At 39.8% G+C, this 18,529-nt stretch overlaps 2 protein-coding genes across 4 annotated transcripts in view; one reads left to right on the top strand and one right to left on the bottom strand.

Moving 5' to 3' along the window:
* The window catches only part of PACRG (parkin coregulated), a 600,857-nt gene extending 595,069 nt beyond the window's left edge, over positions 1–5,788 (bottom strand). For both annotated transcript variants that reach the window (XM_017869560.1, XM_017869561.1), the window contains exon 1: positions 5,367–5,788. In XM_017869560.1, coding sequence (XP_017725049.1) covers positions 5,367–5,522 — 156 coding nt within the window. In that variant the 5' untranslated portion in view covers positions 5,523–5,788. The remainder of the gene's footprint in view (positions 1–5,366) is intronic.
* Positions 5,789–5,869: 81 nt separating this feature from the next.
* PRKN (parkin RBR E3 ubiquitin protein ligase) overlaps positions 5,870–18,529 on the top strand; it is a 1,416,081-nt gene continuing 1,403,421 nt past the window's right edge. For both annotated transcript variants that reach the window (XM_017869558.1, XM_017869559.1), the window contains exon 1: positions 5,870–6,099. In XM_017869558.1, coding sequence (XP_017725047.1) covers positions 6,093–6,099 — 7 coding nt within the window. In that variant the 5' untranslated portion in view covers positions 5,870–6,092. The remainder of the gene's footprint in view (positions 6,100–18,529) is intronic.

The raw sequence follows: 18,529 nt of genomic DNA on the forward strand, positions 1-18,529 counted from the left end.
TTTCAGGCAGAGGAAACAGGAAGAGCAAAGGCATGGCACTAAATGAGTTCCTGAGGCAGGGCCAACAGATTTGCATAAAGCAGCAAGGGTAGGCAGATCACACAGGGCCTTCCCAGTATGGGAACCTTAGCTTTTACTCTGAGTGAGGCAGGGAGCCACCTGAGGGGTTGAGGTGACGAGTGCCATGATTCGGCCTTCTTGAGTTTTAAAGGGAGCCTGTGGGCTCCACAATTAGAGGGGATGGTTTAAAAAAATTCAAAATAGAGACAAATAACAATTATAACAAGAAAGTGGGAGAATATGAGATAAGAAGAAAGGGTAGAATTGCTTTCCTTCATTCATCAAATATTTATTGAATACACTGTTAGGTTCTGGTTAAGATTAAAAAATGACTTAGACATGGATACTGCCCTCACAGAGAATTTACGTAAGGAGATAAAACATGAGCAGAAATGACCATAATATAAAGTAGAACACAATGAATAAAGGATAACTTTCTATGTGGGTGACAGGAAGGGAGAACGAAAGAAGTCTTCTTAAAGCAGTTGGCATTTTGCTGGCCATAAAAATATAAGCTTCTTGACAGCATGTGTTCTGTCTTTTGCTGACTGCTAAATTCCTAGCATTTAAAACAGTGCTTTGCACATAGTCTGTGATCAATAGATATGTGTTACCTGATGAAAGAATGAATTTGTATATGCAGATATGTAGGGAGAAGGGTGTTCGAGCAAAGGGAACAACATAATCAGAAACACAAAAATAAAGAATCCAATTTACTTCCTGGGTTCAGATTGACTGAAGTAAATGAGAACAGTGGGAGATGAAATTTAAAAACATAGAATGGGATTAGATCACAGAAGATCTTGCTGGCCCTGGGGAAGTATCATGACTTTTTTCTATAAGAATTGGGAAGCTCCAAAAGCTCTGAATAGTGATAGGAGCAGAACATTGTACCAGAAAGATTAGTGTAATTGTACTGATAATTGATTGAGGGAGTCAACCAATTGATAGGTGGATGATATTGTACAAATCTAGACAAAAGGTGATGAGGGCCCCCATTAGTTTATCGCCACTTGGTCCCTTCATCATTAGTACTTCTCTACCGGAGACACCTGCTTATTTGTATTGTAATTATTTTACTTGTCTCTCTCCTTTTCTTCACCAATAATGTAGCACATTTAGCACTGGAGTTAGACACTTCTAGTTATCCTCCAATATCCCTTGGCTACAGTAATAAAGCATTGCAAGTTTGAGCTGGACACAGAGCTACCAGTTAAAGACTACATGTCGCAGCCTCTCTTGCAACTAGCTGTGGCCATAAGACTAGGTTTTGGCAGGATTTGAGCAGGAGTGAGGATTGCTGTTTCTGGGACATGCCTTCATAATGAAGCTGTTTGCTCTTCAGTTCTTCTTGCCTCATTCTTGCAGATTGCTCCATACCCATTTTTCTCTCCCCCACCTGAAGTAGGTGTTGGAGACGATGCCCTTTTGGAACTACATTCCTTCATCCTTTTCCTGAGGAGACAGGCATGTGGGCTTGGGTGTTACTTCATGGGTCAAGCTTTCACAGGCTTTTGCAAAACGGGAAAATGTAGGCGTATTACTAGGTTCTGGCCAGTTGGATGACAATGAAAGTGGGGTGCTGTGTCCCGGTCATGCACGTAATGGGAAGCTCTCTGCTTCCACTTTCCTCCTTCTTGAGGGCAGGTATTTGACCCTAGTGGTCTCGAGCCCACCTTATCTCAGGTGTCATTTTGCAGAATACAAAGAACAAACGTGCTCCTATGCCCCTGCACCGGCCTCATGGGGAAATACTGCCCAACTTCCTGGGATTACCTACAAACTTGAACTTCTATTGTGAGAGAAACAACTTCCATCTTAATTAAGCTATTGTTATTTGGTCTCTGTTACAGCAGCCAAATTAATATTTTAATATATAATGTATAAATATTGATGATTACCACTACATGTTAAATGAGTACATGATTGGACACACTATATATGTAAAGTACAGGTTGAACTATCCCTTATCTGAAATGCTTGGGACCAGAAATGTTTTGGATTGGTTTTTGTTTTTTGTTCAAATTTGGAATACAGTCGTCCCTCAGTCTCCATGAGGAATTACTTCCAGGACCTCCTGCAGATAACAAAATCTGCAGATGCTCAAGTCCCTGATATAACATGGCATAGTATTTGTATATAACCTACACATTTCCACCCATATACTTTAAATCATGTCTATATTACTTAAGAGTATCTAAAACAATATAAACTCTATGTAAATAGCTGCTATGCTCTATTGTTTAACAGGGAATAATGACTAATAAAAAAAAGTCTGTACATGTTCAATACAGATACAATTTTTGTCCCAAACATTTTAATCCAAGGTTAGTTGAATCCATGGAGGCAGAACCTGTACAAAGAGCTGACTATATCTGTATTATACACTGGTGGTCATGCCAATTCTGAAAATCTGAAATCCAAAATGCTCGAAAGAGAGTTTTCTTTGAGTGTAATGTCAGTACTCAAAAAGTTTTGTATTTTGGACCATTTCAGGTTTCAGACTTTTGGAATAGGAACACTCAACCTTTAATATTAAAAAAAATATGTATTCCATTCCCCTAAACTTTGAGCATAAAGCATCTGTAGTCTATTGAGAAGGAAAGCTGTAATAGAAAGCTTAGGCTAAACTCAACTTCTCTGTCACCATAAACCTGGGTCGATTTTCTAATTTGCTTCATGATAAGCATGTTCAGCACAGAAAGCATCTGACAACATGAAGACAACAAAATGCTTGGTTAATAGTTTCTGGTCATGGGCTCTATCACAACCCAAACAAGGCCTATAAAAGGAATATGAACTATGAAATCTTCAAATTGTGTATCTCTTACATCTCTTTATAGGCAAGCACTATAAAAATGTGAATTTGAATATTATTTGATGGCAGGGCTTTTGTGATGCTTGTTTTCTTATAGAATGCAACAAAAATTTCATGGAAACAAAGTTCTATTGAAGAACAATATTTGACATTGAGATTTCAAAATTTTGCCATTTACATTTATCATTATTTTCAATAATTTTGTGCTCTCATATCCAGACTGACTGTTTAAATAAGCATTTCTGCTTGCACAGCCCATTTGATGAAACATTTATGATCAAGTTTATGTACTTATATCGCTATTGCACTCAAAGAAATATCAGGAGTCTCTGTGTAACTCCTTAGGATATATACAATTCTTCATGTTTTAGGTGGAAGAGCATTGGAATGGTGACTTATCTAACTGGAAAAGTGGTTTGGAGGGTATTGGCCTTTGGAGCATGAGGTCGCAATTAAGAAAAGCTGGAAATTGTCATACATATCCTGAATTGAAATACACCTTCAGAAAGAGATGAGGATATTTTGTTCTTATAATGCTGAGAAGTCTATACTGCTGAAGATAAAAATGGTGAAATGTAAATATTGGTTATGAAATGGAAAATTTTTATTTCCTGTACCACTGAAGTTATTTTGTATAAACAGCATTGTCTAGCTTTCTTTTATCAAGATTTGAATGTTGTTATTTTGGTTTACCTTGGAGTACTAAGGGCAGGGACTTTGCTTTGCTGATCCCAAATCCCCAGAACTGTGCTTAACAAGTATTGGGTATTAAAAGAGAGAGAGAGAGAGAGAGAGAGTGTTGTTGACTGAATAAGTAGATGAATGGATAAATAATCTTTGCATTTAAGAATTATGATTTCCAATGGCAAGAGAGGTATTGCTAGTACAAGATTTTCCTTTAGAATATAAAAAGATAATGTATCACAAATAAGTTGTTTGTAAAGAAGCCTGCTTCATAATCAATGTAGTTTTTTTTAAGTCATGTAGGCATATTTACTACATCTGGCAATATAGAAACATTAGATTTTGCAGAATTATCTCTTTAGGCGTAGGATTATATTAAAGAATTAACATGATACAAGAATTATGAACACAGGTTTAGGAAAAAACAGAAAAGAACCCTGACCAGTAAAAAAAAAAAAAAAAAAAAAAAAATTGTGATATTAAAGTATAACATTAAAAAACACCAAAATTGTAAATATTGTGTAGAAGAAAAACTAAATTATTAACTTGAATGGTTATGGCATCGCTGATAAATGCATCATCTTGACTCCTAGGAGAACCAATTTATGTGAAATTCCATGAAAAAGAATTAGTTACAACAAGCAGAATTTTAGTCTATTTCCAAGAATTTTAACTACTGTAAATCACCTGACACACTTCCCAATAATTAGGATATCATTTTGCATAACCACATGGGAACCTGGCCTAGAGGTCTATAGGTAATCTGTTTCATTCATGTATTTTAAGTATGTCGTTTAGGAATAAGTTATTAGGTTTACAACATGTAAGCAAAGGAAATAATGTGACACTGGAAAACAACATTACTCATTTAACATAATGAATTGCCACATGTAATAACTCAGATCTTCCCAGGGTGTAAATTATACAAATTTGAAAGCTACATTTATTATTTAATGCCTCATTCCCAGGCAGGTGCTTACTCAGTAGCAAAATCTGCCTTAGCATACCAAGTGTAAAGCTATTTAACAAATAGGAAGGTTTAAAAAATATATATACTATCATGCAGACAGCTAAAATATTTGTATGTATTTTTAATCTTTTTTCTCTAATGATACTTAGAATATTTTATTTTTGTTACTACAAATAATGGAGATGAAATATGAACTGTATTAGTAGCAGAGACACATGAGCTAAAGCTTGTATTGTTTAAAGCACATCATCTTAAAAGGCCTGTCAGGAAACAGTGTTCATATTAAGTGGGCTTTCAGTACTCTAACAAGATGACATCATTTTCTAAGAGACAAGTGTTGTTAGAGTAACTGCTAGGATATTCCAAAATTTCCTAGGTTGAAGAGAAGAAATTTCTCATTATAGATTATTTAATGAGTTTATGTTCCCAGTTGTATATCAGCTCATGTTAAATTTTGCAAGAGTTTATGATTTCTAAGAACTCACCTTCTACAAGGCCCTTTGCTGAGTGGGGTTAGTTAGCAATCAGTAATTAAAGGGGATCTTTTTACCTCGTATAAATAGCGTAAGAGTAATTTGGGGCGGTTTAGAAAAGATGAGTTATCAGGAAGGTGCTTATCAATGGGTAGAGTATATCATTTGCCCAGGATTCTAACAACCTAGCCTGCCCCCCACACACTGTGGGGGACCGTCTGCTACTTGCCAAGTAATTGCCATTTTTGGCAAAGACCACCCAGGACATGGGCTCAGAGTCCATCCTAGGGCTGGCCAACCTCTGTAAATCTCGTGTTCCCTGATACGGAGCGAGTGCATTCAATTCAGGAAGATCACTTACGACTGAGTTTTTCATCATGGCTTTGACTGTGAAGCCCTCAGAAACCAGGGAGTGAGGCTGGTGCACCGGGAGCGGCTGTTGTGCCAGCAGCTTGGTCCTCTTCGGCATCTTGTCTGGGCATTTGTTTAAGCTCAGGGTCTCTTTTTCTGCCACCATCTTCCTAGAAAATGTCTTGTTCTCATAAAAAGTGTAGTAAAAGAATCAGTGGGTTTTACGGATGTGAGCAGGAGGTCGGGAAAAAAATGTCAAAAGGCGCGTTAATGGTAGAAATTCAACCCCTCGTAGTGCCCAGGTTGATCCAGATGTTTGGCAGCTCCTAGGTGAAGGGAGTTTAGGGGAGGGGTGGGGCGGGAAGAAGGCAGGACCGTAGCTAGAGCTGCAACAAGCTTCCAAAGGTAAGCCTCCCGGTTGCTAAGCGACTGGTCAACACTGCGGGCGCATAGCTCCGCCCTCCGGTGACGTACGATTGCTGGGCCTGAAGCCGGAAAGTGAGGCGGCGGAGGGCTGGGGGGCAGGAGGCGTGAGGAGAAACTACGTGTTAAAACTACGACTCCCAGCAGGCCCTGGGCCGCGTACCCTCCGCGCGTGCGCATTCCTAGGGCCCGGCACCGGGGCGGGGAGCCCTGGAAGATTTAACCCAGGAGAGCCGCTGGTGGGAGGCTCGGGCTGGCGCCAGTGCGCGCTTAGGCCCTTTCCTGGCCCGCAGCCGCCACCTGCCCAGTGACCATGATAGGTACGTGGGTACCTGCCAGGTACAGCCTCTCTGCGCCGTCCTGCGCCCCGGTGTGGCCTCGGCCGACCTGGACCCCAGGTGCCAACTGTCAGTGACGGGGCCAAAGTGCCCATGCCGTCCCCGGCCCGCACCGCCTGGCTTTCCAGCTCAGCGACGCGGGCCCGGGGCTCCACTGTGTGCGTTCCAAGCCGTCGCCCGCCCGCCCCTGCTCTGAGCGTTCCCGTGAAGACCGCCTCACCTGGGACGCCAGGCGGCCCCGCACCCCTGGTCCTCGCTCGCGGTCCCCCGGACCGTGTAGGGTCCCGAAGCCTTCGCCCCGCCGCCGCCCCTCGCCCTCGCGGCCCTGGCCGGTTGTCGTGCGGTTCAGGACCCATCGAGACCCACTCTCTGTGGGGCTCTTTCAGGAAACCCCAGCAAAGCATTAAACTCTAATGGAAGGCACCTGGTGAGGGTGGCTGGGCGCCACAGAAACTCCTCCAAATGAATCTAAACTTCTTGCTCCCTCGGATGTTTCCTTTTAAACTTCTCGTTGGAGGGCTGAGGTGAAAGAAAAATTGAGAGTAAATAATAGCCAAGATTACATCTATTGCCTTTTGCAAAATAACTTTTTTTTTTTTGGTAAAACAATGACCGAGGTGCAATTTTGTGAACAAAACTTAGTGGTATCAGAGTTGTTCATGAACACTTGATGTGTAAGATGAGCAGAGGTGCAAAGGTCCTCTTCCAGGGTTGTTGAACCAAAAACTACTTTAGGGGCTGTCCCTAAAAATTAATGGAAATGCACCATATGTTTAGAAGACAGTGCTATATGGGGTTTCATTATTGTGGAAGTTTCTCCAGGTTATGTATGGAGGGTTTAGTGAGCTTGTTTAGGGCTAATTCCTGAGGAGCATCCCTTACAAAACACTTTTGATTGCAGTTAAGTACGTTCGAAGTCAGATGTGGTCGTCCAGAAGAAAGGTGAGAGGTGGATTCATAAAATATATGATCTTTATGCACTGAAAACACTTACTACATCTGTTTTTATTTATGAAGTTGTTGTTAAAATGTAAACATTCTGCCCATCAGTGGGAGAATCAAGCCAGCTAACTGGCATTGTCTTTGTCTCTGTGGTAAAACAAGAATGTTGTCCAACCTTTCTTCCCTCTCTAGCATGGTCTGACTTGGTGAATGACTTGAAAGTTAACCAAATTACGAAAAAATTATAATGTTTTGAGTCTTCTTGAGCTCTTTTTAGGTGACATTTACGTAAGATTCACTTGTAAGCACAAGTCTGAACTGAATCAGAAAACCAAGTAGAAGAGATTTTCCAAAATCCGTGCTATCAGTAGTCTACAGGAAGAAAATAGCCTATACCTTATTTTGAAGACAGTTAAATACATTTTATTTTAATTTAACTTAATCTAGTGCACAGATAATTTTAAGAGAAACAAATTTATTGTAAAGCTATATGAAGACAGGCGTTTAAGATCTGGGATTACAGGCGTAAGCCACCACGCCCAGCCTCATTAGCCACATTTCAGTAAACATCTGAATGGCCAGTTTGAGATTTGGGTGTGGTGAACAGTGCTAAAGGTAGGTGAAAGTGAAAACCATTAAAAGGAAGCCTTGGAGTGATGGGTTTTGTGTTTCTGTGACAAAAATTCAGAGCCAGGAAAGACATTACAGACTTTATCCAGTGATCAGTTGGAGATCAAAATGTAAATAGTATGTATCTGGGATTTTCTGTTAAAGGTAAGAGTGCTTCTCAAAGCTTGCTCCTTTCAGGCCTATGCTTTCTCTGTTACACTCACCTTGTTGCGGGATTCAGGAGGACGAGAGAGACCGCAGGTTGAAACAGGTGAATCTTTATTGAGTGCACTCAGGCCCAGCTGACTCACATGCAAAAGACTGGGCCCAGAATAAAGACAGTACTTGACTTTTATACACACTTCACAAAAGGAGATGGGCTAGCTTGAAGCAAACTTACAGTGATGTCAAAGCAGGGATACAGACGCAGGACAAAGACAGGATTGCACATGACCATTGCCAAGCAACCCAGATGTTCGTTATCTAGGTTTGCCTGGGCACAGGCTTATCCTATAACCTTCACTATGGTGCCCAGGCAGCTGCAGTTGAGGCCTACTCAGGCTTCTCGTGACCTTCGTTGTACTTCTTAGATAAAACAGAATACTTGAAATCACTAGTTACAGAGAACAAGAGTCTATAAACTCATTCCATAAAACAAAGGAAAATTTGTTTTTCTTCTCCCTGTGTTGAGGGAGTGCTGGGAGAGTCTCCAGAGCACCTTAGATAATATTATCAAGACTCTTCCTGGGTCTGGGCTGTGCCTATTGCTGCCTCTGGGACAAGTTAGCCTAAAACAGGAAAACTTATTTCTTTTCTTTTAATTTTATTTTCTTTAATTTCCCACCCCAACCTTAATGCAAATAATATTCTGCCAGTTGGAGAAACGTAAAGATGGGTTTCCTGGTAGAAGAGGAGTAAACAGGACTGACTGGGACCTAACTGCTAATGGAATGTACCTTCCTTTTACTTTCTCAAAACCGAAGATTCCCTTCTTGGGATGAGGACTGTTTTATAAGTCCTTATATTTCCCACCTGGATTGCGATTGATACGTTGAATGCCCTGACCTGGGCAGCTATGGAAACATAATTTAATTGAAGTCGGTTAAAAATTGTGCCTTTGTGGAAGGTGTGGAGAAGGACTTCAAGATAATACAAAGCAGAATAGAAAAGCTTAAAAGAATTAAACGTAGAAAAGTGTAATTTTGGTATCTCTATTAAAATATATTTTGACTTTTTAAAAAATCAGTTCTTTGTGTTTAAAATGGAATGTTAGTGGTGATATTTGTGGTATGTTCTAAATGTTCTGTAGAACTGGATTTACGTATTTGAGTAACAGCAGATATTAGAGTGCATGGTTATATATGCACCAATGTTGTCAGTATTGAAATACACATTCAGTGTCTTAGACTTTTAAGAAGATTTTTGATTGACAAAAACCATTCATTGGAATATAGTCTCTCCTATACCTTGTTTCACTTAGCATCTCTTTGAGAATTTACATATCTGCATGTACAGATTCACTCCACAGCAGTTCCTGCCTAGTGTTTCATAGGATACACTAATGAAAATATTTACCAACAAGTAAGCACTCATCAGGTTTACAGACAATTGTTATCAGAAATGTTTGTGGACATATCTTTTTACTTGCACATGTAAGCATATATGTAAAATAAAAATCGTATGACAATTTGAGTTAAAGAGTTTGTAGATTTAAAATTTCCCTAGGTATTTCAAAATTTTCCTAAAATAAGTTGCCCTATTTTACAAACCTATCTAAAGCCTCCACTAATACAACATGGTAGTAAAGAGCTGCCCTGCCCCTCTGGCCTGAAAATTACCAAAAGACATCCTTCCCAAGACTGACTCAGCTTTCACTAGCAGAACACCACCTGGATCTCCAGTCCCCACCTCTCTCTCACCCTAGGTGTAGTGCCTTTCAGTGTACAAGCTGCACAACTGTCCTTGGTGGCCCTGCCCTCCCTTTCAGTATGTATAAGGGTGCCCATTTCCTCCCATGTGCCATCAAAGATTTTTTATTTTTGCCCTCTTGACAGATGAAGAACAGCATCTTTTAACTTTGCAAATTAATTTAGAAGAAAACTTCCCATTCTCATCTTATAATGCGTTAGTTTCACAAAAGCAGATGCGGTGATTTCAGCACCTGCTGTGTACCCTTAACTGCTCTAGGTGCCAGGGAAACGAGGGAACACAGCAGAAAAAGTCCCTTGCCATCAGGAATGTGCGTTCTGACTTCACCATTTGCCCATACATCTGCATATTTGTTTTCAAGCTTGTGTGCAGTGAATTTTAAAGTCTCAATTTATATTTCTAGTTGAATATTCTGTGTACTGCTCTTTGCCCTGCCGTTTTAATAAGTTGATGAAAATCAGCTCTATGCCTAAGTACCCCAAAGCTTCTGTTTATGATGAGGTAAAATTGTGTCAAAAATAGGCTCTAATAAAGTTTTGCATAGAAGATTTTATGTAATTATATAATAGTTTTTCCTTGGGTCCAAAGACTCTAAAATGACCTTTTGTCCTTTACAATTTTGGCCCTATTTCTGAGGATGTTTTTGAAGTCTGCATTTTTTGAAACCTCATAGTTTCATTGCCTGAAAATGATACAATGAAAGTACTTTGTATTAAGATATGTAAATCCATTCCTACCTCCAAAGCGTCTTTGAAAAATGCAGAAAAAAAAAGTTCTTACTTCGAAATGCTTCATATTCCTGAAAGCAGTTTTAATGCAAAATACTTTATTCTGTTAGCTTTTAGTTCTTTGATCAATGAAAATTGCTTCTTACCTACTGTTTCTTCAGCCTTTAATTGTAGCCCAGTGCTTATTCAGTGTTTCTGTTTTCATTTGCATTTAATGAGCTCATTTTAAATGTTTCTTTGTAGTAATCTGAATGGTTTCTCTCCCTAAATTTTGTAACATTAAAGAAAGAGACTCGTGACAGTCGGCTGATTTATGTTACAGCTTCCCTCCCTGGCTGATTTACTTCATCCTGTAGGATAGAATCTTGGTTCAAAGGAAATATAGTAGCAGGATTCTTTCCCCCAGTAATTTCCTAATTACCTAGGACTCTAACAGATTAACTCAAATGTCTGTTTTTCACCAAATAGAAACCTTTTTTCCTTGGATGAATAGGTATTTAAATTTACGATTATTCAGTGTCATTTCTTTATACCATATGTATTAGGTGGTGCTGGGTAGGGGTGGGTACACACAGGTTGTATATGTCTATATATTGCCTGTGGGGAAGGTACATAGAAATGACCATTGCTTCCCAATGAGTTTGTGGCCTAGTTGGGCTGATTAGGCTTATATTGGTGGTATAGATTCCACCTTCGCCACTGCAGCAGAAGAGTAATTAGAAAGATGTATGTACGTATCAGCACACACATACGTGCCTGCAACATGTGATTTTTTGTTTTTTTTGCTCATGTGATTCTCTTCGAATGCCCTTTCTTTCTGTTGTATGTCTGAAAACTACTGTTCATTATTTGAGATCCAATTCCAATGGCACCAACTTTATATGAAATTTTATGTGTCACCTTCTCACCCTCTTTTCAGTGTGGGGCAATTTAACACCTCCTTTACAGTCAGCCAAGATATTAGCAACTACCCTTCATCAGGTTCTTGTTCATAGTCTAGAAGGGGTACAGAAAAGTAAAGATTTACAAACCTGAAAGGTGAGTATCATGATACAGGTTTATACAGGGAGTACTGGAAAGCTCAGCCTATTGAGCCTGGAAGATCCAGCTGTTTCCCAGTGGAGCCGTTCCAGTTGTCCTGCAGGACAAGCAGGAGTTAACTAGGTGAAGGAGGCCTTCTAGACAGGCATGGAGGGGAGAGAAGAGAATGGAATGAAAGGTATCTGGTGAGGCTGGCAGGCACACCAGATAAGCTTTGTCAAGGAGGTGAGTTTAAAGTTGGTGATAGGGAGGAGTCACTGAACCATTATCTATAGAAGAGCATTATGAACAGGTTGTCTTTTAGAAAGATGTCCGTGGCAGTAATAGAAAATTATGAAATAGAATGCTGTAGAGAATAGTTACACTAGTGTCAATAAGTCTAGATAAAGTGTTCATAGCTTTTATTAATAGAGGACAGTCTTCCACTGAGAATGATGGGGTAATTGTGTGGTAGGAGATGGCTTTTCTCAGGGTGGTGACATTGATTTGATATGTCATTATATCATCTCGGATTAAGGGCCATACTTCTTTTTAAAAAGTTCTTATTTTTATAGAATAAATTAATGTCTCTCATTGACAGGTGTTTTATGTCATGTTACTAAAGCTTTAAGTGTATTTGTATTCCAAAGATAGTGTGTATCTCCTTCTTTGATATGTGGAACATGATGCTTAAGTTCTATTTATAGTTTCTTCTCTGTGTGGAGAGAACAATGTCATCAGAACTGTGGATACTGTGTCACCCGGAATAGTGCAGAGTAGAGTTTCTTCTTCATAGATAATCTGCATAACTCATATACCTAGGCACATATTAAGACCATCTATGGACAGATGTGTGTATTTTTAAGAGTATTGATGGATTCTTGATGATTTTCTCCAATTTACTTTTACTCTGAACAGAGGCCCCCGTAAAGTTTCATGTGAGAGCCCTTTGGAGGAGAGAATGTTCAATAGTTCACAGCCTCACCCATTTTGCATGTCTCCATCCCTACCCTCATCAAATGACGGGAAAAATTAGTTATTAGGAAACTATTATTGCTGTCCTGATTGAGACATTTGTATTATTTATTTATGTAATTGTTGAATACACCAGTTACTCCTATTGTGAAATATTTTTGGAGTTTCAGTGCATAAATAAGACCTTGTAATGAAGCCCTTTGTAACTGCATGGTCATTTTTAAAGCTTATTGTACCTGCAGAGTAGATCCATTTTCCAGATCATGAAATGATAGGAAGTAGATGCCTGAAACTTGCTCATGTTAGTACAATGGAGAAATAGGAAGGAACATTTGTAATATCTGTGTTTCTGAGGTCAACCTTTAGTTTTTGGGTTTTTTTTTTTTTTCTTTTACGTCTACCTGCACTTCCTCTTTTCTGTCCCCTCATTTTTTTTCTTTCCCACATTCCTTGATTTTCTCAGAAGCTGTAATTTAACTTTTCATTCTTCAGCTCACAGGAGCAGCTGTTGTCCGAACAACAGGTAAGTTTCTTTGTTACTTGTTGCCACAGGGCTTGACTGTGGGTTGTAATGTTTCTGAGGGTTATCACAGGAGTGGCCTGACCAGAACAGACCAGGCTTCACCACAGCTCCTACTGGAGACATTCCCTAGACTGGGAATTGTCTACAGTGGAAATCTTTGTAGCCCCTGGCTCTGCATTTTCCTTCCAGGGAAGTCCAGTCCTGATTACAATTTTGTGTTTTTTCCATTGAAACAAAGTTGGGGAGTGGTGAACTCTGGGCAGCTAGAGGATGGGGGCAAGTTAGGTTTGCTCCTTGTAAAATTAGACAGATTTAAGAATAATATTTCATGTGCCTTGGGTCTTCTCTCCACCCTTGAAATCGACTTTGTTTCTCCTGAAAGTCCTTTATAGCTCTCTGGTGAGTTCCCAGAGTGTGAGAGGGACAGATTGAAGCACAAGTGAGGCCATGTTCTCTGAGGTGCTACTTGCCTGGGCTGCTGATGACAGACAAGGGTAGACTGCATGAGACAGTTGACATTCACCAAATTTGTATAATTACGTGTGACAATATCTAAATACGTTTTTACATGAAGATGTCTGAATTCATAGGATCAGATGGGAAATATGTGTTTTACTGGGCAGTCAATTTAGACATAATCATGTGATACAGAGAAAGATATTTAGTAGAGATATCTACTTGATTTTAGTCCCTTTTAGTCCCTTTGGGGCTGGGCACAGTGGCTCACGCCTGTAATCCTACAACTTTTAGAGACTGCGGTGGGAAGATCACTTGAGCCCGAGAGTTCAAGACTAGCCTGGGCAGCATAGCAAGATCCTGTCTCCACAAAAAATAAAAAAAATTTTATTAGGTTAGGTTTGCTCCTTGGAAAATCAGACAGATGTAAGAATAATATTTCATGTGGGCTTTCCACTCTTGTTCATTTAGGAATCTGTGAGATGCTCCACCCATGATTGAAATTTCTTCCTTTTGTTGCTCTCTAGAGTTTTCTCCGTGATTCATTGTCCCTTTCTCGTGTGTGTATGTGTGTGTGTGTGGCATCTGCCATGTCTCACTACATGCAGAGTTTCTGTCAGAGGTATTGGTTTTTATATCATCTTGGTTTCAAAGAAGTCACCAAATAATCTTATTCTCAGGGTCTGAGTTTTATACCCTGTCTCTGTGCTTGTTTTTTATGTTCTGGCAATTTCTCGGCATTACTGCCCATTTTAGAACTCTATTTTGTTTTGTAGGGGACAGTTCTGGAATGATTTTTTTTTATTTTTGAGACAGTCTCGCTCTGTGGCCCAGGCTGGAGTGCAGTGGCGCAATCTCGGCTCACTGCAAGCTTCACCTCCCGGGTTCACGCCTTTCTCCTGCCTCAGCCTCCCAAGTAGCTGGGACTACAGGCGCCCACCACCACGCCCAGCTAATTTGTTATATTTTTAGTAGAGACGGGGTTTCACCATGTTAGCCAGGATGGTCTCGATCTCCTGACTTTGTGATCCACCTGCCTTGGCCTCCCAAAGTCCTGGGATCACAGGCGTGAGCCACCGTGCTGGGCCTCTGGAATAATTTTTAATGGAGATTCAATATCTAAGAAACTTTCATATTGGATCAAGACATGGTTGTCACAATTCTTTGTGTGTAAATTTATTAAAAATTCCTTCTTGATTTTGCAGCCAATTTAATCATTTTATGCTTAATAGAGTGCAAGTTATACAGGTAAAGTCAGAGAGAGAATGGGGACACTATTTGAGATGAAGTTTCTAGAAGTAATAAGTTTTTTTTGTCTTAAAACAGTGATGATAAGATGATTAAGGGATCTAAGATGGACAAATATGTGTGAGTTCTTAATAATTGGGAAAGGTATTTTTTAAAAAGTATTAACGTGACCATTTAGTTACCATAACTGGAGACTAGATAGCATTAGGGGCCATTTGTATATGTAAAAATATCAAGAAGTATACTCCCAAATTATATCTTTGGGTTGTGGAATGTTTTCTTTTATTATGATTTCTGTGTTTTCCAGATCTTCAGCATTAAGCGTATGTTGTTTTGGAAATACTGAAAAGCAATGTGTTGTAAACACAACCTTAAGAAAAGGACAAATGCATCACTGTTGTAATACATTTAAAACTGATTCTACTTTTGTGTCAAATTATGTCAGATAAATTTTCAATGGTAGCATACTATAAATAAGCTCATGTTCTGGTCATAAAAAGAGTGTTTTCAGGAAAACAAACATTAGAACCATAATTTCACTTTCTTTAATATTATACACTGTTGGGGCATGCCCTATTTACTGTATTAGTTTTTGTATAGTTCCTGTTGTTGCTGTAACAAATTACCACAAGTTTAGTGACTTTTAAACACAAATTTATTTTCTTATGTTTCTGGAGGCCCAAAGTCCAAAATGACTTTTTTTTTTTTTTTTTTTTTGAGACAGGGTCTCCCTCTGTCACTCAGACTGGAGTGCAGTGGCACAAACACAGCTCACTGCAACCTTGAATTCCTGGGCTCAACCTCCCGAATAGCTGGGACTACAGGCGCATGCCAACCAGCCTGGTTAATTTTTTTAATTTTTGTGGAGACGGGATCTTGCTTTGTTGCCCAGGCTAGTCTTGGACTCTTGAGCTCAAGTGATCTTCCCACCTCATTCTCTAAAAGTTGTAGGATTACAGGCGTGAGCCACTGTGCCCAGCCCCAAAGGGACTAAAAGGGACTAAAATCAAGGTGTTAGCTGCGCTAGCCCCTTCTGTTAATAGAAGCTCCTGTGGAGACTCCTCTTTCACTTCTGGAGGCTGCTGGCATTCCTTGGCTCCTGGCCACATCACTCCAGTCTCTGCTTCTGTGGTCACATTGCCTTCTCCTTTACTGCCATCAAATCTTCCTCTGCTTTCCTCTTAAAAGAACACGTGGGGTTACATTCAGGAACCACCAGGATAGCCCCTTCGTCTCCAGATCCTTAACTTAATCACATCTGCAAAGTCCCTTTTGTCATATCATGAAACAGTCGTAGGTTTCAGGGACAAGGAGGCATTATTAAGCCCGCCACAGTTACCAGTAATGCTTCACCATTTGAATGTATGGTTAGGTACTTCCTTACGAAAGAAGATTGACAGAGAGCTACGACTTGATTTTTGCCTGTTCTGAGGTCACTTAAAGGTAATGCACTAGTGTTACACATGAGGTGTCTAGTGTGTGTGTGTGTGTGTGTGTGTGTGTGTGTGTGTGTGCGCTGGGGGGTGGAGTGTATGGACTAGTTAATGAAGTTAGCCAAGGACATAACTCACTTTTCAAGGTAGTTTTCCCAGGTGGCAAAAGAAGGTGTGAATATTCTCCTGGACTCCCATAATGCATTGCAGCTGGGTAGTTTGAGGTACCAGGTTGCTAATCTGTATCCTGTAGAGAAGGGGAAGTTTTGTTATGCTTTGGACAGGAGATACCACTTCACTTAACAGATGATCAGGCAAGGTGGAAGCAAATAACCATTATATGTATGTTGCTCTCTGATTTGACAATTCGTGACACTTAATGGTCCCTGGAATAGTTTACCATTTTCCTGCCCTTTGTAAATAATAACTAATATGGGTTGGTTGAAAATTATACACTTAGAATCTTAAAATAAGTTGAGAAGGACAAAAAAGCGAAATCGAGTGGTTTCTCACAGATGTCAGTATAGAATTTGGTTTCTTGAGGCAGTTTTAACAGAAGTATTTGGAAAATACTCCATTACACATTGTTAGTACAATTAGGAGAAACTCTACAGTCATATGGAATACATTTTTTAAATAGATGAATGCAGAATTTGGTTTTTAAAGAAGAAAACATTCTTTTTTTGCTGAAAAAAGAAAATGTTAAATTCGGCAAATATTTATTGACACCTTAAATTGTAGGATTTATGATAGGCACTAAGCGTGGGTATCTAAATGAGGAAGTCACCGTTAGTGAAGATGCTGTGTACACATGGAAAGTAACCGTTGGCAATAATAGATGTTATCATGGAGGTTCACTTCATTGTGTGATAAAGCAGGGGAACCTTCAGCAGAGGTGGAATTTATTTGAGCTGGATCTTAACAACAGACTGGACTCCTGAGCAGGCCAAGAAAGAAAGCACATTCGAAACAGAGGGGCTGGCCCTAGCAAGATGGCAGGCTTGTTAGCAGAGGCTGTTTTGGGAAGGATGAGTAGTTGACCGGATGGAGCACAGGGAGCGTAGAGTAGGAGGTGATGATCGATTAGGCTGTCGGGAACAGCTCAGTGCAGTTTTCCATGCCATACTGGAGAATTCAGGTTTTGCTCTGAGTAATGAGGAACCACTCAATCTTGATGCTAGGAACTCTAGGGCAGTAGGAAGTGGCTGTGCCTGTCATTGAAAGTGAGATGTGAATTCAAATTTGAAATATAAAATAAGGTTGCCAGTAGTCAGATTAAGCACTTGGAGCTATTACATGACTTCCCACTTAGGATCTTTAAGCTATTAGGGCACTTAGCTGTACTTTAATATAATCAAAAGGAACAAACCCTTCAAAAGGTTTGTGTACTTCAGACTGTCTTGACAGAATTATTTTCCGCTAAACTTTAAAAACCGAATCTCATTGCATCTTTATGGTGTATCTTTACTTACCTGCCTTATTCTTGAGGAAATAAGTGTGCTTGTACTTAATAAATAATTGTTGCATAAGTGAAAGTGTGATTCAAAGGAGAGGAGACCTTTGTCCTTGTCTCCAGTTTGTCTTCCCCCATGTCCCTTGAGGGATCCAATCTCTTTTGTTATTAACCTTTGGGGTGGGGCCCCACTTCATTTATCTTTGAGGCTCCTAGCCCAGCAGAATCCCACTAAGTGTTGAGATGGGAGAAAAAAATTAACAAACTGGGGAAGTAACTATATGCCTTGACTTTGGTGAAAATTAAGCATCTTCAAAATGTTTCATATTCTGAGGAGATGATTCATTAATTTTAAGAGAGGGAGTTTTGTCTGTCACCTTTTCCATGCAAATACTGGAGCTAGCACAAGCATGATGACTTTTCCTTTCTTTTTTTTTTTTTCCCCCTGTCCTTTACTGTTGTTCTTCTTATTGCTTCCCTAATGCTTGCCCTTAGAGGGAAGTGCCTAAATTATTTGACTTTTGGAAGCAGTAGAGATTTTTAAGTGGTTACTCTGTGCAGCATGTTTAGGGTGTAAATTATGTGGATGCCTTGTCTCTTTTCCACCTTTAGCTTTTAACTTGACAACAAATGCACTTTGGCTTCATTGGGGTCTGTATTTACTTGTTTCCCTAATGCAGCTTTTCTCCATGAAATGCTCTCAGTAGAAACATATGCTCAAAGCTTCAAAGTAATTACAATATCACTAAAAGGTTCGTAATCACATTACTGAAACTCAATGTTAAAAAATTTGATTTTTCTTGATCCAATCATTTCAATTTAATTCTAGGCTACTGCATGATTGATGGAGGAAACATGACAGTCGAAAGTCAGAGGGTATTTATAATGCCAGAAGCCTTGGAGGGAAAACCTCAAGGCAATTTAATTTGGGTGGGAGCTCATGTAAATTATTCGGAAGGGTTTTTTTAAATGGGAAGAGCAGGTGTGTGTCAGTGCCAGCTCTCAGGGCCCCTCCCTCCCTGTCACGAGTGTCCCTGCATCTCCTCAGCCCCTGCTCAGACAAAGGCCCCCGCAAAGCAAAGAACGAAGTGTGATT

This window comes from Rhinopithecus bieti, unplaced genomic scaffold, assembly GCF_001698545.2.
Source record: "Rhinopithecus bieti isolate Rb0 unplaced genomic scaffold, ASM169854v2 scaffold_3948, whole genome shotgun sequence".
NCBI lineage: Eukaryota > Metazoa > Chordata > Mammalia > Primates > Cercopithecidae > Rhinopithecus > Rhinopithecus bieti.